We start from the raw sequence: 26,581 nt of genomic DNA on the forward strand, positions 1-26,581 counted from the left end.
GTGCCTTTCTTCATTCGCTTGCCTTGTATACGGCTACAGAATGGACTGGTGCCTTTCTTCATTCGCTTGCCTTGTATACGGCTACAGGATGGACTGGTGACTTTCTTCATTCGCTTGCCTTGTATACGGCTACAGGATGGACTGGTGACTTTCTTCATCCAGATTAAACGGATGGATTAATATTTACTTGTTTAAATGTGTTTGGGGGGTTTTTGTTTCTATAACTTGTTGTCTGGTTCTGCAAATAATACCGGTCAAGCCGACTAAGTGGAAATACTGTAAAGAGGGTTATAAAAGGGAGGAGAAAGGCGAGATACCTTACAAGTCACCTGTATTTTTCAATCCCTTATAACTATATATAATGGCTGATAAAGTAAAATTCCTTTCATGGAATGTCAGAGGTCTGGGGGACTCCTTAAAGAGAGCGGCGGTCATGGAGCATATCCGGGATCACCTGCCTGCAGTGCCATCCTTAAGGCTGCCTGGGTCAGAGGTCTGGGGGACTCCTTAAAGAGAGCAGCGGTCATGGAGCATATCCGGGATCACCTGCCTGCGGTGCCATCCTTAAGGCTGCCCGGGTCAGAGGTCTGGGGGAATCCTTAAAGAGAGCGGCGGTCATGGAGCATATCCGGGATCACCTGCCTGCAGTGGTGCCATCCTTAAGGCTGCCTGGGTCAGAGGTCTGGGGGACTCCTTAAAGAGAGCGGCGGTCATGGAGCATATCCGGGATCACCTGTCTGCAGTGGTGCCATCCTTAAGGCTGCCTGGGTCAGAGGTTTGGGGGACTCCTTAAAGAGAGCGGCGGTCATGGAGCATATCCGGGATCACCTGTCTGCAGTGGTGCCATCCTTAAGGCTGCCCGGGTCAGAGGTCTGGGGGACTCCTTAAAGAGAGCGGCGGTCATGGAGCATATCCGGGATCACCCGCCTGCAGTGGTGCCATCCTTATGGCTGCCCGGGTCAGAGGTCTGGGGGACTCCTTAAAGAGAGCGGTGGTCATGGCGCATATCCGGGATCATCTGCCTGCAGTGGTGTCATCCTTAAGGCTGCCTGGGTTGGAGGTCTGGGGGACTCCTTAAAGAGAGCGGCAGTCATGGAGCATATCTGGGATCACCTGCCTGCAGTGGTGCCATCCTTAAGGCTGCTCAGGTCAGAGATCTGGGGGACTCCTTAAAGAGAGCGGCAGTCATGGAGCATATCCGGGATCACCTGCCTGCAGTGGTGCCATCCTTAAGGCTGCCCGGGTCAGAGGTCTGGGGGACTCCTTAAAGAGAGCGGTGGTCATGGAGCATATCTGGGATCACCTGCCTGCAGTGGTGCCATCCTTAAGGCTGCCCGGGTCAGAGGTCTGGGGGACTCCTTAAAGAGAGCGGCGGTCATGGAGCACATCCGGGATCACCTGTCTGCAGTGGTGCCATCCTTAAGGCTGTCTGGGTCAGAGGTCTGGGGGACTCCTTAAAGAGAGCGGCGGTCATGGAGCATATCTGGGATCATCTGCCTGCAGTGGTGCCATCCTTAAGGCTGCCCAGGTCAGAGGTCTGGGGGACTCCTTAAAGAGAGCGGTGGTCATGGAGCATATCTGGGATCACCTGCCTGCAGTGGTGCCATCCTTAAGGCTGCCCAGGTCAGAGGTCTGGGGGACTCCTTAAAGAGAGCGGCGGTCATGGAGGATATCCGGGATCATCTGCCTGCAGTGGTGCCATCCTTAAGGCTGCCCAGGTCAGAGGTCTGGGGGACTCCTTAAAGAGAGCGGTGGTCATGGAGCATATCTGGGATCACCTGCCTGCAGTGGTGCCATCCTTAAGGCTGCCCAGGTCAGAGGTCTGGGGGACTCCTTAAAGAGAGCGGCGGTCATGGAGCATATCCGGGATCATCTGCATGCAGTGGTGTTTGCAGCAAATGCACTTTGGGAAAAACAGTGTTGTGGGCATGAAATACTCATGGATCGGCCACAGCTTCCACTCTGCCTTCTCCACATACTCTAGGGGGGTCAGCATCCTAGTACATAGGACGATCCCTTTTGAATTCATTGATTCCAAGATAGATGGAGAAGGCAGATTTCAGGGATCCACTGTAAAAATATTTACAAAAGAAATTCTACTTGCGGCCGTCTATGTTCCTCCTCCATATAACAACATTAGTCTGAAAAATATTGCTTCACTAATGAATAAGAGACCGGGAGTTCCAGTCCTTTGTATGGGAGATTTCAATAATGGTGTCCATCCATATTGGGATAGACATAAATCAGAGACTGCTACAAAAACTGCCCCATAACTAAGTTTGGAGAAATACTATCAGAACTATCATTAGTGGACATATGGCGTTTCACATATCCGAACACTAGACAGTTTTCTTGCTATTCTAAGACACATAAAACATTATGGCGTATTGATCTGGTATTGGGCACAGAACATATTTCCCCCTTGGTGAGAACAGTGGAATATCTGCCCAGACGCTATCAGATCATTCACCCTCGCTGACTACTCTCTGTTTTTTACCCAGGCCGCTGGATTCTCTGACTATATCGGCCATGAATCCCTTCTGGCTTCACATTATAGATATTACACGGATCACATCGACCTTAGAACATTATTATAAGGAAAACGACAAACGAGTGTCGCAAACACATTATGGGATGCCATGAAAGCGGCTTACGAGGAGTCTTAATACCGGCCATTAACAGATCCAAAACTAAGACAAAACAGTTTGGGGAGTTTTTACGGGATGGAGTTAGATCTACAGAAGAGAAATTTGTACTAACCATGTAAAAGAGGACCTGATGGAGTGGGGAGAGGCGCAAGAAGCATACACCACACATATTAGGAAAAAAGCTAAAAACAAACGCATGTTTCACCCAGACACACTTCTTCGAGGAGGGGGAGAAGGCAGGAGACTTATTGGCCGTGATGGCAAGAGCCCAGACGGGGAGGGCTTTTATTGGTGCTGAAGGACTGGGAAGGAGCGGTAGTAAACCAGACTGACCAGATCTCAAACACTCTGCTAGAATTTTATAAAGATCTATATACACCCAAACAGCAATTTAATAGAGAACAAATCTTATCTTACTTGAGGGAAATCAAACTACCGACATTCAGTGGTAAAGATGAAGAATTATTAAACAGACCACTACAGCTGGAGGAGGTACAAATGGCAGTAGCCTCTATGGCTAATAACAAATCGCTAGGACTAGACGGGCTTCCCACAGAAATATATAAGAAATTTGGAGATATTCTACTTCCCCACTTACTGGCTACCTGCGGAGACGGTGAGGGGGTAAAACCCTACCCCATTCAATGCTAGAGGCGGTGATAGTAGTCATACCTAAGCCAGGTAAAGACCCTTTAATCCCTGACTCATACAGACCCATATCTTTATTGTTAACTGACGTTAAAATCATTGCGAAGGTTCTGGCGTCTAGATTGAATATAATAATTTCTACAGTAATTCATACCGACCAGTCAGGCTTCATGCCGGCTAGATCCACAGCTGTTAATATCCGGAGATTGTTTCTTAATCTTCAGTTGCCGGTGGATGGGGACAGGGCTGTATGTTCTCTGGACGCCGCTAAGGCGTTCGATTCTGTTGAGTGGGAATATTTATGGGCGGTGTTGGAAAAGTTTGGTATAGCACATAGTTTTATTTCATGGGTTAAATTGCTGTATGGTAGGCCGGTGGCTAGAATACGGGTAAATGGACACCTCTCCCCGGCTTTTGGACTGAGTAGAGGTATGAGGCCGGGGTGCCCATTGTCCCCCCTGCTCTTTGCACTGGCCATTGAACCCCTGGCACAGTGTATCAGGGAACATCCAGGAATAGTTGGGTTTCGTAGAGGGATCAGTGAAGAGAAGGTCGCGTTATACGCTGATGACACTTTATTATTTCTGGCTAAAACTTCTGAGTCCCTTCCTATAGCAATGGAAACGATAGAAATATTTGGAAAATACTCCGGTCTGAAGATAAACTGGAGCAAATCAGTCATACTTCCATTGGACAATACAGATGAGAATGCTTCCCACTACATTAACTCGGGTTCACAATTGGTGTCGGAGTTTAAATATTTAGGCATCAGTATATCGGCAAAAATAAATGATTATGAGAAGTTGAACCTTGATCCCGTCTTGATTAAATTTAGAGGTAAACGAGGCGCCTGGTCTAAGTTACCGTTGTCGGTGGTGGGCCGTGCTAACCTGGTCACAATGACCCGGATGCCACAACTGCTGTATGTCCTACACAACTCCCCAATATGGATAAATCAGAGGCTTTTCTTTAAAGTCAGTCAGGAGCTTAGAGAATTAATATGGGGCAAACAGACTCCGAGAATTACACTGAAAACATTGCAAAGAAACAAAACAATGGGAGGGCTTGCAGTTCCTAACCCATGGGTGTATTATTCGGCATCTCAGCTTCAACCTATCCGGGGATGGGACGACCCTGGGGGAGGGGGAGCTCAGCGTATGTGGGGATGGGATGACCCTGGGGGAGGGAGAGCTCAGCGTATGTGGAGATGTGACGACCCTGGGGGAGGGGGAGCTCAGCGTATGTGGGGATGGGATGACTCTTAGGGAGGGAGAGCTCAGCGTATGTGGAAATGGGACGACCCTGGGGGACGGGGGGCTCAGCGTATGTGGGGATGGGATGACCCTGGGGGAGAGGAGCTCAGCGTATGTGGGGATGGGATGACCCTGGGGGAGGGAGAGCTCAGCGTATGTGGAGATGTGACGACCCTGGGGGAGGGGGAGCTCAGCGTATGTGGGGATGGGATGACCCTGGGGGAGGGAGAGCTCAGCGTATGTGGAAATGGGACGACCCTGGGGGAGGGGGAGCTCAGCGTATGTGGAAATGGGACGACCCTGGGGGACGAGGGGCTCAGCGTATGTGGGGATGGGACGACCTTGGGGGAGGGGGAGCTCAACGTATGTGGAGATGGGACGACCCTGGGGGAGGTGGAGCTCAGCGTATGTGGGGATGGGATGACTCTGGGGGAGGGGGAGCTCAACGTATGTGGAGATGGGACGACCCTGGGGGAGGTGGAGCTCAGCGTATGTGGGGATGGGACGACCCTGGGGGAGGGGGAGCTCAACGTATGTGGAGATGGGACGACCCTGGGGGAGGTGGAGCTCAGCGTATGTGGGGATGGGATGACTCTGGGGGAGGGGGAGCTCAGCGTATGTGGAGATGGGATGACCCTGGGGGAGGGGGAGCTCAGCGTATGTGGGGATGGTACAACCCTGGGGGAGGGGAGCTCAGCGTATGTGGAGATGGGACGACCCTGGGGGAGGGGGGGCTCAGCGTATGTGGGGATGGAATGACCCTGGGGAGGGGGGGCTCAGCGTATGTGGAGATGGGACGACCCTGGGGGAGGGGAGTTCAGCGTATGTGGAGATGGGATGACCCTGGGGGAGGGGGGGCTCAGCGTATGTGGGGACGGGACGACCCTGGGGGAGGGGGACCTCAGCGTATGTGGAGATGGGACGACCCTGGGGGAGGGGGAGCTCAGCGTATGTGGAGATGGGACGATCCTGGGGGAGGGGGGGCTCAGCGTATGTGGGGATGGGACGACCCTGGGGGAGGGGAGCTCAGCGTATGTGGAGATGGGACGACCCTGGGGGAGGGGGGGCTCAGCGTATGTGGGGAAGGGATGACCCTGGGGGAGGGGGGGCTCAGCGTATGTGGAGATGGGACGACCCTGGGGGAGGGGGGGCTCAGCGTATGTGGAGATGGGACAACCCTGGGGGAGGGGGGGCTCAGCGTATGTTGCTTCAGCATTATTTCCTATGAGATAAACTCTGAGGTATTGGAGGCGCATAAGTTTGGGACACTTGGAGGCAAAATACCGACTATGCTGTTATGTCACAAACTTTGGGGGACGGTGAAAGAATTACAAGGAATAGAAGGTGTTTCACAATTTTCTTCATTATGGAACACTCCATGGCTTCCAAATCTACAGCAACTGGTGGGATTTAACTCCTGGAGCTCCAAGGGTTTAAACAGACTTAATCAAGTGCTGATAGGTGATGTGATTAAGGAATTCTCACAGCTACACAATGAATATGAGTTACCTCCTCTGAATTCTATAGATACTTACAATTTATCGGGGGGAAGGCATTGTTCTGGAAGGAGGGGTACCCCGAAACTCAATAATACAGAGAATAGCTAATCTACACAGTTCTCGTGGACTGATCTCATTACTTTATAACATTATATTGACAAACCAGCCGACGCGATGAAAAGAGAAATGGGAGAGTGTAATGGGACCATAGAGGAAAATCACTGGTCAGATCTACTGGAAAGAGTTCCACAATTGTCTGTAAGAGAATCCCATAGACTGTCCCATATATATGTGATACACCGGGTATACAGGACGCCTCAATTCTTATTTAACATCGGATTTCGTTCAAGTCCCCACTGTCCTAGATGCAAAACTACCATAGCAGAGCTGCTTCATATGATGTGGAACGGTCCTAACCTGGTGTCCTTCTGGAAGAGGGTTGTAGCAATGATTAACAGGGTTTATTCAGTTGACGTAGAGCTTTCACCATTACTATGTATACTGGGATATGTTGAGTACGGCAAAATTGCCGCGACATGTATGTTATATATGGCAAGAAAATAGATAGCAGATGAGGAGCCCATGATATCCGAATGATAAAGGTAACTGGCTAGTAAACTTATACTAAAGGCATATACCTAAAAGGAGATGCTGTCTGTAAATGTGACAAGATCTGGGGTCTATGGATTGACGGCTCTGGTCTGACATCTAGAGACCTGAGGGGCTTTCGCTTGCTTTGAGTTACGTTTATACGATGCCTCAAATGAAACATATTAGAAAATTAATATAAATGTTATTATCACTTCCACCGGTTATATGTAATTGGACGGAGTATTGTTACTATCTTCAGATGTCTCTTCATCTAATTCTGCTGGTTTTGCGGAGCCGATGTCGGTGCATCTTACATTCCATTGATAATGACAAACCGGTGCTGATGTATCAGACGGTTAGGCGCGTCCACAGACGTCATCACCGAGAAGAAACCCGCATGGATTCCGGAACAGTGTGTCAGCGCAGCCTGAATGCTCTCAACAAGCTGCAGACTGGCATCTAAACATTTAATGTCTCCACATAATAGACAGATCTCATCTTTACGTGTTATGGGTATAGAAGGAGTTATTACATCTACCCGGGGCGGCGATCGTATGAGACGACTGTGCACCACAGAAGCCTTCTGGAGTTACAGTTTGGGCTCATGTGTTCCCCGGTCTGAACCTGCGCAGAGAGGTAATGCTTCACTACTCAATAATCCAGAGAGGTAATGCTTCACCACTAAATAATCCAGAGAGGTAATGCTTCACTACTCAATAATCCAGAGAGGTAATGCTTCACAGCTCAATAATCCAGAGAGGTAATGCTTCACTGCTCAATAATCCAGAGAGGTAATGCTTCACTGCTCAATAATCCAGAGAGGTAATGCTTCACTGCTCAATAATCCAGAGAGGTAATGCTTCACTGCTCAATAATCCAGAGAGGTAATGCTTCACTGCTCAATAATCCAGAGAGGTAATGCTTCACTGCTCAATAATCCAGAGAGGTAATGCTTCACTGCTCAATAATCCAGAGAGGTAATGCTTCACTGCTCATTAATCCAGAGAGGTAATGCTTCACTGCTCAATAATCCAGAGAGGTAATGCTTCACTACTCAATAACCCAGAGAGGTAATGCTTCACTGCTCAATAATCCAGAGAGGTAATGCTTCACTGCTCAATAATCCAGAGAGGTAATGCTTCACTGCTCAATAATCCAGAGAGGTAATGCTTCACTGCTCAATAATCCAGAGAGGTAATGCTTCACTGCTCAATAACCCAGAGAGGTAATGCTTCACTACTCAATAATCCAGAGAGGTAATGCTTCACTACTCAATAATCCAGAGAGGTAATGCTTCACTGCTCAATAATCCAGAGAGGTAATGCTTCACTGCTCAATAATCCAGAGAGGTAATGCTTCACTGCTCAATAATCCAGAGAGGTAATGCTTCACTGCTCAATAATCCAGAGAGGTAATGCTTCACTGCTCAATAATCCAGAGAGGTAATGCTTCACTGCTCAATAATCCAGAGAGGTAATGCTTCACTGCTCAATAATCCAGAGAGGTAATGCTTCACTGCTCAATAATCCAGAGAGGTAATGCTTCACTGCTCAATAATCCAGAGAGGTAATGCTTCACTACTCAATAATCCAGAGAGGTAATGCTTCACTGCTCAATAATCCAGAGAGGTAATGCTTCACTACTCAATAACCCAGAGAGGTAATGCTTCACTGCTCATTAATCCAGAGAGGTAATGCTTCACTGCTCAATAATCCAGAGAGGTAATGCTTCACTGCTCAATAACCCAGAGAGGTAATGCTTCACTGCTCAATAACCCAGAGAGGTAATGCTTCACTACTCAATAATCCAGAGAGGTAATGCTTCACTACTCAATAATCCAGAGAGGTAATGCTTCACTGCTCAATAATCCAGAGAGGTAATGCTTCACTACTCAATAATCCAGAGAGGTAATGCTTCACTGCTCAATAATCCAGAGAGGTAATGCTTCACTACTCAATAATCCAGAGAGGTAATGCTTCACTACTCAATAATCCAGAGAGGTAATGCTTCACTGCTCAATAATCCAGAGAGGTAATGCTTCACTGCTCAATAATCCAGAGAGGTAATGCTTCACTGCTCAATAATCCAGAGAGGTAATGCTTCACTGCTCAATAATCCAGAGAGGTAATGCTTCACTGCTCAATAATCCAGAGAGGTAATGCTTCACTGCTCAATAATCCAGAGAGGTAATGCTTCACTACTCAATAATCCAGAGAGGTATGCATCTCTCCTCTGTATGTTTCTCCTTAGATGGGGTTTTTGGATGTTTTTTTATACTCATTCCCATTTTTCATTGTATATTTGTTTTTCACTTTTTGTATTTGCACTTATTCTCAGTGGTTAGCACTGCACGGTGGCTCAGTGGTTAGCACTGCACGGTGGCTCAGTGGTTAGCACTGCACGGTGGCTCAGTGGATAGCACTGTATGTTGGCTCAGTGGTTAGCACTGCATGGTGGCTCAGTGGTTAGCACTGCACGGTGGCTAAGTGGTTAGCACTGCAGCCCTACAGCACTGGGGTCCTGGGTTCAAATCCCACCAAGGACAACATCTGCAAGGCATTTGTATGTTCTCCCCGTGTTTGTGTGAGTTTCCTCCGGGTTCTCCGGCTTCCTCCCACACTCTAAAGACACACTTATAGGGAATTTAGATTGTGAGCCCCAATGGGGACAGTGCCCATAATGTCTGGAAAGCGCTGTGGAATTAGTGGTGCTATATAAGTGAGCAAAATAAATAAAAAATGTGAACTAATTATTTCACCGGTCTGCAGTTGTTGTTAGATCCTTCAGGATGCGCTGACACACTGTTCCGGAATCCATGCTGATTTCTTTTCAGTGATGAGGTCTGTGGACATGGCGAACCATCTGATTAAATCACACACTGTTCCAGAAGCTGTGACAAAGAACGCCAGATCGTTAAAAACGCGTAGCACTGTCCACCTACCCCCCATACCCTTTCCTCATGGATGTAATTTTTAACATGGAGTAATTAAAAGCATCTTTTTCCTTGGAGCTGGATACCACATCTTCTGTGACATCATTACTGAGGCCGGAGCTCCACTGCTCCTGGATGTACGGCCGCCTTTGTGATTAGTCAGTCTCATTTGTATATGATACTGAAATATTAAAAAGTAATTTTTAATTGCGTGGACACTTTTCTACACTGAGGGCATGATAGGAAGCTTGAGAGAGTGAAATGGCACTGGTGGTACATTAAGGGGGTAAATCCTGATGACAGGTTCCCTTTAAGAACTGTCTATTTGCTGTCTAGTCTCTGCCACCCCTGACTTGTGCCAATGTCACCAGTTTATAAGTGTTATTCACTTTACTCGTCATTGTGTTAATGTTATGGCATGTAGTTGTCCTCCTTATTACCGGTACTTTCACTGACGAGGGTCTTCATTGTGAGCTCCATAAAATACATTCAGAAATCTCCTTTGTGTTGAAGAAAAAAATCACATCTAATCTGTCTTTCATCCTAATAGGAAATCCTTGTGAGAATAACGGTTCATCACTAAATTGTAAAAAAGAAGATATCAGGAAGCACTCTAATGGAGAAAACCTCATCACCCTTCCTGCACCTCCTGGACTTCACAGCACTTCACCTTCTTATAATCCTCCTGATCATGAGGAATCCTCTCCTGAGCAATCTCACATTGTTACCACTGTTCCAGGTGACACAGATACAAGATTTCAGTGTGACAAGCAACTTACTAAAAGCTCAGATTCTTTAACACAAAGAAAACACAAAGGAGAAAAGCCATACTCCTGTTCAGAATGTGATAAATCCTACCCAGATAAAGGGAATCTTACTACACATCAGAGAATTCATACAGGTGAGAAGTCGTATTCATGTTCAGAATGTGGGAAATGCTTTAGAGATAAATCAGATCTTATTAGACATCAAAAAACTCACACAGATGAGAAACCATATTCATGTTCACTATGTAGGAAATCCTTCACAGGTAAGGGGCATCTTAATAGACATCAGAGCATTCATACTGGAGAGAAGCCATACTCCTGTTCAGAATGTGGAAAATGCTTTAGAGATAAATCAGATCTTATTAGACATCAGAGAATTCACACAGGAGAGAAGCCATTTTCATGTTCAGAATGTGATAAATCCTACCCAGATAAAGGGAATCTTACTACACATCAGAGAATTCATACAGGTGAGAAGTCGTATTCATGTTCAGAATGTGGGAAATGCTTTAGAGATAAATCAGATCTTATTAGACATCAAAAAACTCACACAAATGAGAAACCATATTCATGTTCACTATGTGGGAAATCCTTCACAGGTAAGGGGCATCTTAATAGACATCAGAGCATTCATACTGGAGAAAAGCCATATTCATGTTCAGAATGTGAGAAATGCTTTAGATATAAATCAGATCTTGTTAAACATCAGAGAATTCACACCGGGGAGAAACCATATTCATGTTCAGAATGTGGGAAATCTTTTATATATAAATCAGTCCTTGTTGCACATGAGGAAATTCATACAGGAGAAAAATCATTTTCCTGTTCAGAATGTGGGAAATGTTTTATATATAAATCAAATCTTGCAACACATGAGAAAATTCATACAGGAAAGAAGCCATTTGCATGTTCAGAATGTGGGAAATGTTTTGGAAGTAAATCAGAGCTTGTTAAACATCAAAGAATTCACACAGGGGAAAAACCATTTTCATGTTTAGAATGTGGAAGATGCTTTGCCGATAAATCACATCTTGTTAGACATCAGAAAATCCACACAGGACAGAAGTCATATTCATGTTCACTATGTGAGAAGTCCTTCACAGATAAAGGAAGTCTTATTAGACATCAGAGAATTCACACAGGAGAGAAGCCGTATTCATGTTCAGAATGTGGGAAATGCTTTACATATAAATCAAGTCTTGTGATGCACGAGAGAAGTCACACAGGAGAGAAGCCGTATTCATGTTCAGAATGTGGGAAATCTTTTATACATAAATCATATCTTGTAAAACATGAGAGAAGTCATACAGGAAAGAAACTGTAATTATGTTCACTGTGTTTCATAAATTTAATAAACATTGCTCAGCATAAATAAGTACACCCCCTTTGATAAGTAAGATTGTATTTAATATCTCACTGAATAAATTTCTAAAATTTTGCCACCACTGAATTTCATTGAACATTTTTTTTGTAATCAAAACATGAAAGTAATAATATAACTCTCATTACAAAATCTTCAGTTTTACTCAAATTAGTTGGTGTAAAAATGAGTACACCCCACATCAAAAGCTACTACATCTAGTATTTTGTATGGCCTCCATGATTTTTTAAGGACGGCACCAAACCTTCTAGTCATGGCATGAACAACTTAGTGACAATACTATATCTATCTTTTATCTCTTTTTCGATAACGAGCTCTTAGAGCCTGGATGCTGGATGGAGTGATGACAACTTGTCTCTTCAAAATTCCCCATAGGTGTTTGGTTGGGTTCAGATCAGGAGACACTTGGCCACTGAATCACTGTCACCCTGTTCTTCAGAAATGTAACAGTGGCCTTAGATGTGTGTTTTGGATCATTGTCATGTTGGAGAAGTGCAGGTCTACCAAGGGCATGGAGTGATGGCAGCATCTTTTCTTCCACTATAGAGTAACGCTGTTGCCGGCGCCCTAGCATGGTGTCTTCTTCTCCCTCCATGCAAAGACGCTTTCTCACCGCTCCGGCCGTGGACTTGGTTCTTGGCGCTCTCCTTGTCCTCTGTTCCTGTGACTGCATCCCGGCGGCGTCTAGTACACGCTTGTTTCCCTGTTCTTAAAGGGGCAGCGTGCGCCTTATGCTAAATGCCTCAGCTGGTTGCTGAGAGGCATTAGCATAACTAGTACACCTGCAAGATGGCTCCCAACCAATAGCTGGGAGGCATCTTGTATAAAAGACTCTCTCTCCCCTTACTAAGGTGTACTGCTTGTGACTTATGAGGTCCCCTGGTCTTGGTGTGGCCAGGGTCCTGAGTCCGTAAACCCTTGGTCCCCCTGTGGCCAGAGTCCTGTACCTGAATCACTGGTCCTAGAGTAGCCCGTGCTGAAAACCTCATCCCCTTGTCCTGGAGCAGCCAGTGCCTGAACCCTTGCCCCCTGGTCCTGGAGCGGCCAGTGCCTGAACCCTCATCCCCTGGTTCTGGAGTGGCCGGTACCTGTACCATCGTCCCTTGGTCCTTGAGAGATCAATGCCTGTACCCTTGTCCCCTGGTTCTGGAGAGACCAGTTCTGGTACCCTCATCCCCTGGACCTGGAGAGGCCAGTGTCTGTACCCTCGTCCCGTGGTCCTGTAGCAGCCAGTGCCTGAACCCTCATCCCCTGGTTCCAGAGCGGCCAGTGCCTGTACTCTTGTCCCTTGGTCCCGGAGCAGTCAGTGCCTGAACCCTTGTGAAATGGTCCTGGTTCGGCCAGAGCCCTGAACATTATTCCCTGGTCCTAGTGTGGCCATTCCTGTTCCTGAAGTCCCCTGGTCACAGTGCATCGAGTGTCTGAACATTCCCCTAAGTCTCCGTGTCAGTGATCCTGGACTGTATTTACTGAGTCTGAATGGAGCTGTAATCAGTGTCAGCTAAGCTGACCCCTGGGGTCACCACCCTGGAGTTGTACTTGGCAGCTACCTGCCGCACAAGCCTGACCTCACCACTAGAGGCTCCAGTGAACACCAAAGTAGCTGCTTAGTTACGCCCCTCCAGGGTCGGCCCGGTGGGTCCAGAAATCCACTTGCACCACCAGTGGGCGTAACAAAGCAGAACATCTATGAATTCATGATGTCATCAATGACCTGTAGCTCCCCGACACCAGCAGCGCTCATGCAGCCGCACATGAGGACACGGCCACCACCAGGTTTCTCTGTAGACACCATGCATTCTCATTGTATTCCTCACCTTTGAGACAGTTTTGAAGCCATCAGTTCCAAAAAAAACATTTATCTTGGTCTCATCACTCGAGAGTATAAAGTCCCAGGAGTCTTCATATGTTTCCGCATGTGTCCTGGCAGATTGTAGGGCGGCTTTTTTGTGCATGGGATTTAGGAGAGGCTTTCTATGTGGACAACACCCATGTCTGCCATTCCTCTATAGAAAACATTGTCTGCTTTCAGCTCATCTCTCAGTGCTTGGTGAGATCCATGGGAAGAGCTCGGATGGAAAATCCCGGTTGGGAAGGAATGGACGGGATTTATTAAGTTACTGATAATCCCGCACCTGTTTTCCAGTGTGAATAAAACCAAAAACTTATATGGAAACATACAAATTAAAATTGTAGAAACATTAAAAAGCAATGTGCACACTGTGCGTTTTTGATGTGTTTTCGCTGCGTTTTTTCCGCTCGGAAATGCACCAAAAACACTAGGTAATCCGTGTGCCAGCTAATGCAATGACAATCCTGAAGTGCCGTGCACATGAGCAGGAATTATCTTGACCGGATTGTCATTGCGTTTAAATCTGCAGCATGTCAATTCTTTGTGCGTTTCTGAAGCGTTTTTCACCCATAGACTTGAATTGAGTCAGTCAAATCCGCAGCAAAAAAATTCATCTACACTGTTCCAAATTATTATGCAAATAATATTTTCTCAGATTTTCCCAAATTACCTATATGAATTGCAGTCATTGTAATTTTCCAATCAAATAACTATTAGAGTACAATTGAAAGGTTTTTGTACAAACTGCCTATGAGAACAGGATACTTTTTAAAAAATAAAAAACTCAAACTGCACTCAAAATGCATGTTCCAAATTATTAGGCACAGCAGAGTTTTCAACCTTTTCATTTTAATAAAGAACAAAAAAATTGTCATTTTTGAAATTATAAGCATTAGCAGGTTATTACACACTGAAATCAAACAGTTTTCACCTCAAAACTTTATTCTAGGTGATGTTACATTTGCACATAGGACCGCTTGTTCGAAAGGAGCTTCTGAACTCTCTCGTCCATTGAATTTGTCAGGTTTTGGATGGTTTCTGCTTCAATTGTTTTGTATGAGGACAGAATACCCTCCCAGAGCTGTTGCTTAGATGTGAACTGCCTCCCGCCATCATAGACACTCCTTTTGATGATGCTCCAGAGGTTCTCAATGGGGTGAGGTCAGGGGAGCATGGGTGCCACACCATAAGTTTGTCCCCTTTTATGCCCATAGCAGCCAGAGATGCAGATGTGTTATGTGCAGCATGAGACGGGGCATTATCATGCATGAAAATGATCTTGCTGCGGAATGCACGGTTCTTCTTCTTGAACCATGGAAGGAAGTGCTGTTTGAGAAACTCAACATACATTATGGAGTTCATCTTTACCCCTTCAGGGATCCTAAAAGGGCCGACAATCTCTCTCCCCATGATTCCAGCCCAAAATATTACTCCACCTCCTCCTTGTTAGCGCCGTAGCCGTGTTTGCATGGGGTGTCCATCAACCAGCCATCCTCCACTCCATCCATCTGGACCATCGAGAGCATTTCATGCATGATAATGCCCCGTCTCATGCTGCACATAACACATCTGCATCTCTGGCTGCTATGGGCATAAAAGGGGACAAACTTATGGTGTGGCACCCATGCTCCCCTGACCTCAACCCCATGGAGAACCGATGGAGCATCATCAAAAGGAGTGTCTATGATGGCGGGAGGCAGTTCACATCTAAGCAACAGCTCTGGGAGGGTATTCTGTCCTCATGCAAAACAATTAAAGCAGAAACCATCCAAAACCTGACAAATTCAATGGACGAGAGAGTTCAGAAGCTCCTTTCGAACAAAGGGTCCTATGTGCAAATGTAACATCACCTAGAATAAAGTTTTGAGTTGAAAACTGTTTGATTTCAGTTTGTAATAACCTGCTAATGCTTATAATTTCAAAAATGACAATTTTTTTGTTCTTTATTAAAATGAAAAGGTTGAAAACTCTGCTGTGCATAATAATTTGGAACATGCATTTTGAGTGCAGTTTGAGTTTTTTATTTTTTTTAAAAATATCCTGTTATCATAGGCAGTTTATACAAAAACCTTTCAATTGTACTCTAATAGTTATTTGACTGGAAAATTACAATGACTGCAATTCATATAGGTAATTTGAGAAAATATTATTTGCATAATAATTTGGAACACAGTGTATAAATATATTTGTGGATTTACTGCGGATGTTTGCTGCATATTTGACTGACTCAATTCAAGTCAATGAGTCAAAAACGCCGCAAAACCGCACAAAGAATGGACCGCGGAAGACTACTCCTCCCATCATCCGATGGCCGATCCCGCTGATAACAGCGGGAGCAGGCGCAGCTGAGGGGAGAAGTAGTCTTCTCAGCTGGCGTCTGTGCGCAGGGTAAAAAAAAAAAAAAAGGAAAAAATCAATATTAAAGTAAAAACACTGTATTCTCACCTGTCCGCCATCCTCCCGATGTCTCACGGCAACCCGACCACCCGACAATCGCTCCCGGCAGTGTACATCGCTGTGCTTCTGGGAATGAGTTCACCAGAGTTCATCAGCTGAGATCATCTGACGAGCTCCGGTGACCTCACATGCGGCATCAGTGCTGCTTGGGAATTTTGCCACGCAACACTGATGCAGTGTATGAGGGCACCAGGGCTTATCAGCTGATCTTCAGCTGATGAACTCAGGTGAACTCAGTCCCAGCAGCGCAGCGATGTACACTGACAGGAGTGATTACACTCCTGTCAGTGTATACAGAGCTGTCTTCTACAACAGTCACATCAGTGATTGATGTGGATGCTGTAGAAGTTAACCGGATTGCCGTGGGACACTGGGATTAGATCATGAAGGCAGGTAAGGGATATGGTTGTTTTTTATTTTTGGTTTCTTACAGGAGACGAGGGCTTCAGGGACTGGGCGTTAGGTGAGTATAGTGTTTTTTTACTTTCAAATAAAAGATTAAAACCGTGTAATTTTATTTCAATAAAACACTTTATTCTAGCTGTGTCTTTATTGTAAAATGACAAAAACATTACTACGGTGTTAGTAATTGGGGCGTCTATAACCTGGGCTTCATGTCAGCTGTCCATACAAGGCTGACATGAACCCCGCGCCAGTTCTGGGGCAGCTGAGAGCTGATATTATTAGTCACGGAGGGGGCCAGGATCCATGGCCCCTTCCCTGGCTTTTAGTATCAACCCGCAGATGTCTGTATAGCCTTTGCTGGTTAGATTTTTATAGGGGACCCTACGTCAATTTTTTTCTGGGGTCCCCCTGTAATCTAGCCAGTAAAAGCTAAGCAAACAGCTGTGTGCTGTTAATAGCCAGGAAACATTTTTGGCTAATGGCCCCTTCCCCGGCTACTAATATCACCTCACAGCGGTTGGCTTTCCTTTGGCTGATTATGAAAATAATGGATCCCACGCCATTTTTTTTTTTTAATATAAGGCTATGTGCCCACGGTCCGGACGTGGCAACACTTTGGACGCAGCATATGTTTGCTGCGTCCAAAACACTGCTTCTATTGAACGCAGGTAAGTAAGCATGTGTTCACTGAATACAATACAATACATTCTAGTGGTCAAATTTATGTTGCGGAGACAAGCGACTCCACAGGAGAATTTGACATACTGCGGTCCTGAAAAACGCACCGCATGTCAGTTTCCGCAGCCTCAGATGCACACATAGTGGAAATAGGATTTCTAGAAATCCCATCCACTATGCTGTAACATCTGAACACTGCGGGTTTGACACTGCATAAATACACAGCTCCAAACCCACAGCGGCTCCTGATCATGGGCATACCCAAATTCACCTGCAGAAAATCAATTTCTGGGTCTCCGCTGCAGATTTTGACTGATTGAAATGTCATTATATGCGGTGGATCCGCATGTATTGAGAACAAAAGTGCGGCTTTAGAACACAGGGTTTTGGGGGACGTAGCGGCTAAACAAACAACTGTGAGCTGTTATTAATAGCCAGGGAACATGGTTGCCTAATGGCACCTTCCTAGGCTGAAAAGAGCAGCTCTCAGCTGCCCTAGAAATGACATGAATGGGAATACTAATGGGATTAACCCGTATGGGATTAGCTGACACCCAGCCCTTTTATTTAGTGATGAAAATGTGTCAATCAGGCCATCTCATTACTAAACCTAAGTAAAGAGCTAAATAAACCCACACACAGAGTAAAACACTTTATTTGAACTACAATTGACACATTCTTTAATAATTTAAATTAACGATTATACAGGTCTGACAGTAATCCAGGGGTTAAAGCTTTGTCCCACGTTTCTTTTTTCAAATATCTTTATTTGGCTCCAAAAAGGATTCATTGCTGTACAAAACGCATCAAAATTGTTGTAAAATGCGTGTTTTTCTGCAGTGTTTTTCCTGCCAAGAGATGCAGAAACCTTAAGGAATTTTCTGCATTCAAATCCTGAACGTGCGCACATAGCCAAGAACAGGATCTCCTGGGGAAAGTCGCAAAAGCTATGCGTTTAGAACTGTTATATGTGTTTGATTCATAGTCATGGAACAATAAATAACCAGTAACCGGCTTCTTATACACATCATAGTGTCTAATGCACAGCGGAGACCCCCAGCCCCAAATGGACGTGTGCAAGTATGTCTACATTAACCCTATGTATGATCATATGTCCACAACAAAAAGCATCCGTGCAATAGAAGAATGAAGTGTCTGCATCTATAATGTGTATATTATGTATAATTACTATAAAAGAGGAAAAAACACAATTCAGTAAATGGATACAAGGTCTGAACGAAGATTCATATCACTGGGGAATCTGGAGGCCAATTCCAGAATCCACAAGGCTTCTCTGGGGTGTACTTTTTATACCAATCTCCCCCTTAGCTGGTCTGGTGACATATTCAATACCCACAACTGTAAAGTGATTAATCCCTATTGTGTTGTATGAGATGTTGTGATGCTGCAGATGTATTACGTGTTGTGGGGCCAAGAACGTCCCTAACGTGTCCCCCAATGCGGTGACGTAAGGGTCTGACCGTGCCCCCCACATATTGCAGCAGACAAGCTTCACATTGTATGGTGTCAATGACGTGTGGAGCTACAACTAATGAGATGTCGGATATTATAGGGTTTATTATGGTTAGTAGATGCAGACATTTTTGCTTTGTGCACAGACTTGCACAAACCACATTTATTTCTCCCAGATTCAATGAAACCTTTGGTGTTTGTCCTCCACGTGTCAGTTGTCTTTCTTGTCGCTGGATCCTTGTCGGTGTATAACATAGGTAAATGTTTTCTGGTAATATTCACTATATTACACTGTGTTCCAAATTGTTATGCAAATAATATTTTCTCAGATTTTCCCAAATTACCTATATGAATTGCAGTCATTGTAATTTTCCAGTCATATAACTATTAGAGTACAACTGAAAGGTTTTTGTACAAACTGCCTATGATAACAGGATATTTTTTAAAAAATAAAAAACTCAAACTGCACTCAAAATGCATGTTCCACATTATTATGCACAGCAGAGTTTTCAACTTTTTCATTTTAATAAAGAACAAAAAAATGGTCATTTGTGAAATTATAAGCATTAGCAGGTTATTACACACTGAAATCAAACAGTTTTCAACTCAAAACTTTATTCTAGGTGATGTTACATTTGCACATAGGACCGCTTGTTGGAAAGGAGCTTCTGAACTCTCTTGTCCATTAAATTTGTCAGGTTTTGGATGGTTTCTGCTTCAATTGTTTTGCATGAGGACAGAATACCCTCCCAGAGCTGTTACTTAGATGTGAACTGCCTCCCGCCAGCATAGACACTCCTTTTGATGATGCTCCAGAGGTTCTCAATGGGGTTGAGGTCAGGGGAGCATGGGGTCACACCATAAATTTGTCCCCTTTTATGCCCATAGCAGCCAGAGATGCAGATGTGTTATGTGCAGCATGAGACGGGGCATTATCATGCATGAAATGATCTCGATGGTCCAGATGGATGGAGTGGAGGATGGCTGGTTGATGGACACCCCATGTAAACATGGCTACGGCGCTAACAAGGAGGAGGTGGAGTAATGTTTTGGGCTGGAATCATGGGGAGAGAGATTGTCGGCCCTTTTAGGATCCCTGAAGGGGTAAAGATGAACTCCATAATGTATGTTGAGTTTCTCAAACAGCACTTCCTTCCATGGTTCAAGAAGAAGAACCGTGCATTCCGCAGCAAGATCATTTTCATGCATGATAATTCCACCAGACCCTGCCCCCCCAAGCATAAACCCACACCATCCGCCTCCCCATGAATAAACCCCTACTCCAAAGCCCAGCAGGCGGCCCCCTACAAATATTATTCCCATCGTGCACCATCACACCCCCCCCCCCCCGAGACCCCACAGGCGTGCACCATCACCCCCCCAAAGGGCCCGCACCAGCATGCCCGCACCAGCGCCCCCGCAGCATCCCCCCAAAGCCACCGCCAGCATCCCCCCCAGAGCCACCAGCTGCCCCCAGCACCACCCCAGAGCCACCAGCTGCCCCCAGCACCACCCCAGAGCCACCAGCATCCCCAGAGCCACCAGCTGCCCCCAGCATCCCCCCCAGAGCCACCAGCATCCCCCCCAGAGCCACCAGCTGCCCCCAGCATCCCCCCCAGAGCCACCAACATCCCACCCAGAGCCACCAGCTGCCCCCAGCATCCCCCCAGAGCCACCAGCATCCCCACCAGAGCAACCAGCTGCCCCCAGCGTCCCCCCAGAGCCACCAGCATCCCCCCAGAGCCACCAGCTGCCCCCAGCATCCCCCCAGAGCCACCAGCTGCCCCCAGCATCCTCACCAGAGCCACCAGCTGCCCCCAGCATCCCCCCCAGAGCCACCAGCATCCCCACCAGAGCCACCAGCTGCCCCCCAGCATCCCCCCCAGAGCCACCAGCATCCCCCCAGAGCCACCAGCATCCCCCCAGAGCCCCCAGCATCCCCCCCAGAGCCACCCGCTGCCCCCAGCATCCCCCCCAGCTGCCCCCAGCTTCCCCCTCAGAGCCACCAGCTGCCCCCAGCATCCCCCAGAGCCACCAGCATCCCCCCCAGAGCCACCAGCTGCCCCCCAGCATCCCCCCAGAGCCACCATCATCCTCACCAGAGCCACCAGCTGCCCCCAGCATCCCCCCCAGAGCCACCAGCATCCCCACCAGAGCCACCAGCTGCCCCCATCATTCCCCCCAGAGCCACCAGCATCCCCCCCCAGAGCCACCAGCATCCCCCCAGAGCCCCCAGCATCCCCCCCAGCATCCCCCCAGAGCCACCAGCATCCCCCCCAGAGCCACCAGCTGCCCCCAGCATCCCCCCTAGCTGCCCCCAGCATCCCCCCCAGAGCCACCAGCTGCCCCCAGCATCCCCCCAGAGCCACCAGCATCCCCCCCAGAGCCACCTGCAGCACCCAGCATCCCCCCAGAGCCACCTGCAGCCCCCAGCATCCCCCCCAGAGCCACCAGCATCCCCCCAGCTGCCCCCAGAGCCACCAGCATCCCCACCAGCTGCCCCCAGCATCTCCCCCAGAGCCACCAGCATCCCCCCAGAGCCAACAGCATCCCCCCACAGCCACCACCAGCCCGCAGCATCCCCCCAGAGCCCCCAGCATCCCCCCCAGAGCCGCCACCAGCCCGCAGCTTGCCCCCACAGAGCCCGCAGCATCACCCCCCAGAGCCCCCACAAACCACGCAGCATGCCCCCAGCATCCCCACAAGCCCACAGAATCCCCCCAGAGCCACCCCCATCCCCCCAGAGCCTGCAGTATGTGCCCTCAGTATGCCCCCAAAGACCACCCAGAGCACGCAGCATGCCCCCAACGTCCGCACAAGCCCGCAGAATCTCCACAGAGCCCGCAGCACTGACCTCCTGCAGCTTCACCGGTTGCTGTGTCATTCTCTGCAAGAGACTATCGCGTCTTGTGCTAAACTAGAACACGCCCATAATGTACCGTCAGGACACGCCCCCCGGAAATGACGTCATACCTGGAAGGAGCCCATACATTCTAGCGTTTACCTGTGGAGGACGGACGGGGCGTCGCCCCAGGCAGCGGCTGCAGGCCTGCCCCTCATCTCAACGCGCGAGTATGAAAAGCGGGGGGGGGGTACTATGCCCAGCACCATGTACTACCACCAGTGGCTGGCAGGACATGCTGGATGGGCATGATAGTACCACGGAGGCTGGCAGGACATACTAGGCATGAATCATGCCTAGTATGTCCTGTCAGCCTCTGGTACTATCATGCCCAACATGTCCTGCCAGCCTCTGTGGTACTATCATGCCCAGCATGTCCTGCCAGCCTCTGTGGTACTATCATGCCCAGCATGTCCTGCCAGCCACTGGTGGTTCCATCATGCATGCTCATTGCCCATTTTGTTTTTTTATTAAAGATGGAGTCCCTACATGTATTTTGTGTTTTATTTTTATAAAAAAAAATGTTTTTCTTTGTGTTGTGTTGTGTCTGCTTTAGCTGCGCTGAGAATCAAAAATAATGCGGAGCGCTGTGTCATTTTTGTTTTATTATTTATTTTCACACTTCTATATGTGTGACAGTCCCAACAGCCAATCACAGACGCTGACACAGAGAATGGGCGTCTGTGATTGGCTGCTTGAGTAACCTGAAAGCAGCCCATACATAGTACCATACTAGAATATATGGGCTAATTGTACATTACTCGAACAGCCAATCACAGACGCCCATCCTCTTTGACAGCATCTGTGATTGTCTGTTGGGTCGGTCACATATAGAAGTGTGAAAATAAATGTTAAAAACGATGTAGCGCTCCGCAGAATTTTTGATTCTCACCGCAGATAAAGCAGACAGCTACGGCCTGCCCCTCCCCCCCCCCGCTGCCTGGCTTTACCTTGGCTGGCGATCACAAGACAGAGAAGACGAATATTTGTTTTAAACTTATTTAACATTTATTTTTTTTTAAAAATGCGTGGGCTCCCGCCATATGCTGATCGCCAGCCAGATAAAACAAGGCAGCTGGGGGCCGGGATTCACAGCATGGTAAGGCCCAAGCGTTCTTGGCCCCCCACGCTGAAGACTGCAGCCCGCAGCCACCCCTGAAAATGGCGCATTCATCATAGCACCATTTCCGGGTGCTTTACCCGGCTCTTCTAGCGGCCCTGGTGGTGAGTGGCACCCTGGGTAATAATAGGGTTAGTACCAGGCCAGCTTTGTATTATCAGCTGGTACTAAGCCGAAATTCATGGTGTCACGCCAAATTAGACATAGCCACCATCAATTTCTAGTAAACAGAAAAAAAAAAAAGACAGAATTATTTTTTTTTATTAAAAATAAAACACATTTAATAAAGAAAAATCCTCACCCCAATGTAATCCATAGGTCTTCTGTCTTCAGCTCTGCTACATCTTTGCCATCAGATGAATATGTCTGCTGACAGATGAGCCGGCACAGAATGACGCTGGAGCTCTGTTACTGTGGAGTGCCGCACTATGTTGCTTTTTTGTCATTTCATGTAGTGTAGAAATCTTGGGAAAAGTGTGGATTGTGCTCTGGAAGTGATCAGTTATAGCTAACTATGTTATTTCCTGCAGAGATAAGTCCTGCATAGAAGATGTGATATATCGGTCTGCGGCAGATAAAGAACTTGTGAGTATGTGTATTACCTATACACGCACACTGACACTATATACAGAGCTCCTGTGTATAATATCAATGGTGATCATTGCATTACCTGTACACTGACACTATATACAGAGCTTCTGTGTATAATGTCACTGGTGTTCACTGTATTACCTGTACACTCACACTATATACAGAGCTCCTGTGTATAATATCAATGCTGATCATTGCATTACCTGTACACTGACACTATATACAGAGCTCCTGTGTATAATGTCACTGGTAATCACTGTATTACCTGTACACTATATACAGAGCTCCTGTGTATAATATCAATGGTGATCATTGCATTACCTGTACACTGACACTATATACAGAGCTCCTGTGCATAATGTCACTGGTGATCACTGTATTACCTGTATACTATACACTATATACAGAGCTTCTGTGTATAATGTCACTGGTGATGACTGTATAACCTGTACACTATATACAGAGCTCCTGTGTATAATGTCACTGGTGATCACTGTATTACCTGTACACTGACACTATATACAGAGCTCCTGTGTATAATGTCACTGGTGATCACTGTATCACCTGTACACTGACACTATATACAGAGCTCCTGTGTATAATGTCACTGGTGATCACTGTATACTGACCCAATATACAGAGCTTTTTTACATTTTTATTATTTTAGTATTATTTGTCACTATGTGGTGGCATTATGCGCTTTGGTCATGACATGACGATATTTGTCCCTTGTATGTGGTATTATTAGGTCACTGTGTGGTGGTAATATGTGGTCTCATGGTGTGTCAGTATTTATACCTTGTATCTGGTAGCATTTGATCACTTTGTGGTGGTATTATGTGTTTTGGTCATGGTGTGGCGGTATTTGTGCCTTGTATGTGGCATTATTTGGGCACTATGTGGTGATAATATGTGATCTGGTCAAGGTGTGGTAGTATTTCTGCCTTCTATCTGGTAATATTGGTCTTGGTAGAGTGGATTGTGGTTGGTCATTTGTTTTAATTGATATCAATTAGGGGAAACCTCTTTATTTCCAATAGATATTAAATACTTGGATGTTTAACCCCTCCCTGTCCTGTGACTATTACACAGCAGCAGAGATGCAGTTACAGAGGTTCATCAGAGAAAGCAAGTTGGCATTTGGTGAGATTTTCACCTCTGTATTGATAAGACAAAACCAGGAGTGGGTGAGAAATGCATAAACCATGACCTCGGATCGCTCCACTCCTGGATTTGTCTTATAAATACAGAGGTGAAAATCTCACCAAATACTCAAAGTGCCACAATCTTCTGACAGTGCGGATTCCACCAATAAATAAGTGATCCCCTTCCCAACCTGTGCATCGCTGAGAACTTGTTTTCACCAATAAAAACCCTTTAATGCAAACTACAGTAATTGTACATGGCATTTCTGGTGAGCGCACAGTGATGGGCAGGAACCACCAATATATTGGGGATAACGGCTAACTGGTATCTGCAAATAGCTGAAGGGTGGGCCCGGGTGGGTGGGCCCCTGGATCAGGGCCGGCGTCAGCACCCGGCGCACCCGGGCAAGTGCCGGGGCCCTGAGCAGGCAGGGGGGCCCACTGGCGGTCGAGCACCCCGCTGGGCTATGGGCGGAGGAGAGCGGTGTCAGCGCCCGCCCTTCTTCCCCGCTTGCTCAGGGCCCCGGCAGCCGGATACTTACCTCTCCCCGTGCCTCCGCAGATCCGCTGTCTTCCTGCTCTGTGCTCCCTGTGACGTCTCAGGTCAGAGGGCGCGGTGATGTCTTTCCACCGCGCGCTCCCCTGAGCCGTCACAGGCAGCGCAGAGCGGGAAGACGCCGGCAACGCTGGAGTCCGGCCCGAGCAGCGGGCAGCAGGTGAGGAGGAAGGAGATGAGTATTTGATTTTTTTTTTATTTTTATTTTTTTAATGTATGGAGCCGGGCATGGGGCATAATATGGGGGGTGACATCCTGCATGGGGCATTATAAAGAGAGGGGGGGGTGACATCCTGCATGGGGCATTATAGAGAGAGGGGGTGACATCCTGCATGGGGTATTATAGAGAGAGGGGGTGACATCCTGCATGGGGCATAATATGGGGGGTGACATCCTGCATGGGGCATTATAGAGAGAGTGGGGGGGGTGACATCCTGCATGGGGCATTATAGAGAGAGGGGGTGACATCCTGCATGGGGCATTATAGAGAGAGGGGGTGACATCCTGCATGGGGCATTATAGAGAGAGGGGGTGACAGCCTGCATGGGGCCTTATAAAAAGGGGGGGTACATCCTGCATGGGGCATTATAGAGAGAGGGGGGGGTGACAGCCTGCATGGGGCCTTATAAAGAGGGAGGGTACATCCTGCATGGGGCATTATAAAGAGCGGGAGGTGTGACATCCTGCATGGGGCATTATAGAGAGAGGGGGTGACAGCCTGCATGGGGCCTTATAAAGAGGGGTGGTACATCCTGCATGGGGCATTATAGAGAGAGGGGGGGTGACAGCCTGCATGGGGCCTTATAAAGCGGGGGGGTACATCCTGCATGGGGCATTATAAAGAGAGGGAGGTGTGACATCCTGCATGGGGCATTATAAAGAGAGGGGGGTGACATCCTGCATGGGGCATTATAAAGAGAGGGGAGGGTGACATCCTGCATGGGGCATTATAAAGAGGGGGGGTGACATCCTGCATGGGGCATTATAAACAGAGGGGGTGACATCCTGCATGGGGCATTATAAAGAGAGGGAGGTGTGACATCCTGCATGGGGCATTATAAAGAGAGGGGGGGTGACATCCTGCATGGGGCATTATAAAGAGGGGGGGTGACATCCTGCATGGGGCATTATAAACAGAGGGGGTGACAGCCTGCATGGGGCATTATAAAGAGGAGGATTGACAGCCTGCATGGGACATTATAAAGGGGGGAACAGCCTGCATGGGGCATTATAAGGGGGGGGGGAGACAGCCTGCATAGTGCATTATGTGGGGGGAACAGCCTGCATGGAGCATTATAAGGTGGGGGACAGCCTGTATGGGGCATTATGTGGGGGGTAACAGCCTGCATGCAGCATTATATGGGGGCCAGTATCCTGTATGGAGCGTTATAAGGGGACCAGTATCCTGTATGGAGCGTTATATGGGGGCCAGTATTCTGTATGGAGCCTTATATGGGGGCCAGTATTCCGTATGGAGCCTTATATGGGGGCCAGTATTCCGTATGGAGCCTTATATGGGGGCCAGTATTCCGTATGGAGCCTTATATGGGGGCCAGTATTCCATATGGAGCCTTATATGGGGGCCAGTATTTCATATGGAGCCTTATATGGGGGCCAGTATTCCGTATGGGGCCTTATATGGGGGCCAGTATTCCGTATGGGGCCTTATATGGGGGCCAGTAT

The 26,581-nt window shown here is 47.3% G+C and overlaps 1 protein-coding gene across 1 annotated transcript; it reads left to right on the top strand.

Moving 5' to 3' along the window:
• Positions 1–3,727: 3,727 nt before the first annotated feature.
• On the top strand, positions 3,728–11,778 carry LOC141219284 (uncharacterized). Its single transcript, XM_073666055.1, has 2 exons — positions 3,728–4,133; positions 10,122–11,778. The coding sequence occupies exons 1-2, from the start codon at positions 3,728–3,730 to the stop codon at positions 11,660–11,662; spliced, it is 1,947 nt and encodes a 648-aa protein (XP_073522156.1). The 3' UTR covers positions 11,663–11,778.
• Positions 11,779–26,581: the final 14,803 nt, after the last annotated feature.

Source organism: Phyllobates terribilis, unplaced genomic scaffold, assembly GCF_046119375.1.
Source record: "Phyllobates terribilis strain yellow unplaced genomic scaffold, ASM4611937v1 Scaffold_259__1_contigs__length_2703414, whole genome shotgun sequence".
Taxonomy (NCBI): Eukaryota; Metazoa; Chordata; class Amphibia; order Anura; family Dendrobatidae; genus Phyllobates; species Phyllobates terribilis.

Bases quoted from the DNA above. Each gene is read 5' to 3' on its own strand.
- LOC141219284 (XM_073666055.1), top strand. From the start codon at position 3,728: ATGAGGCCGGGGTGCCCATTGTCCCCCCTGCTCTTTGCACTGGCCATT. The intron at 4,134-10,121 runs GTAAACGAGGCG...TCATCCTAATAG, and splicing joins CGTCTTGATTAAATTTAGAG to GAAATCCTTGTGAGAATAAC.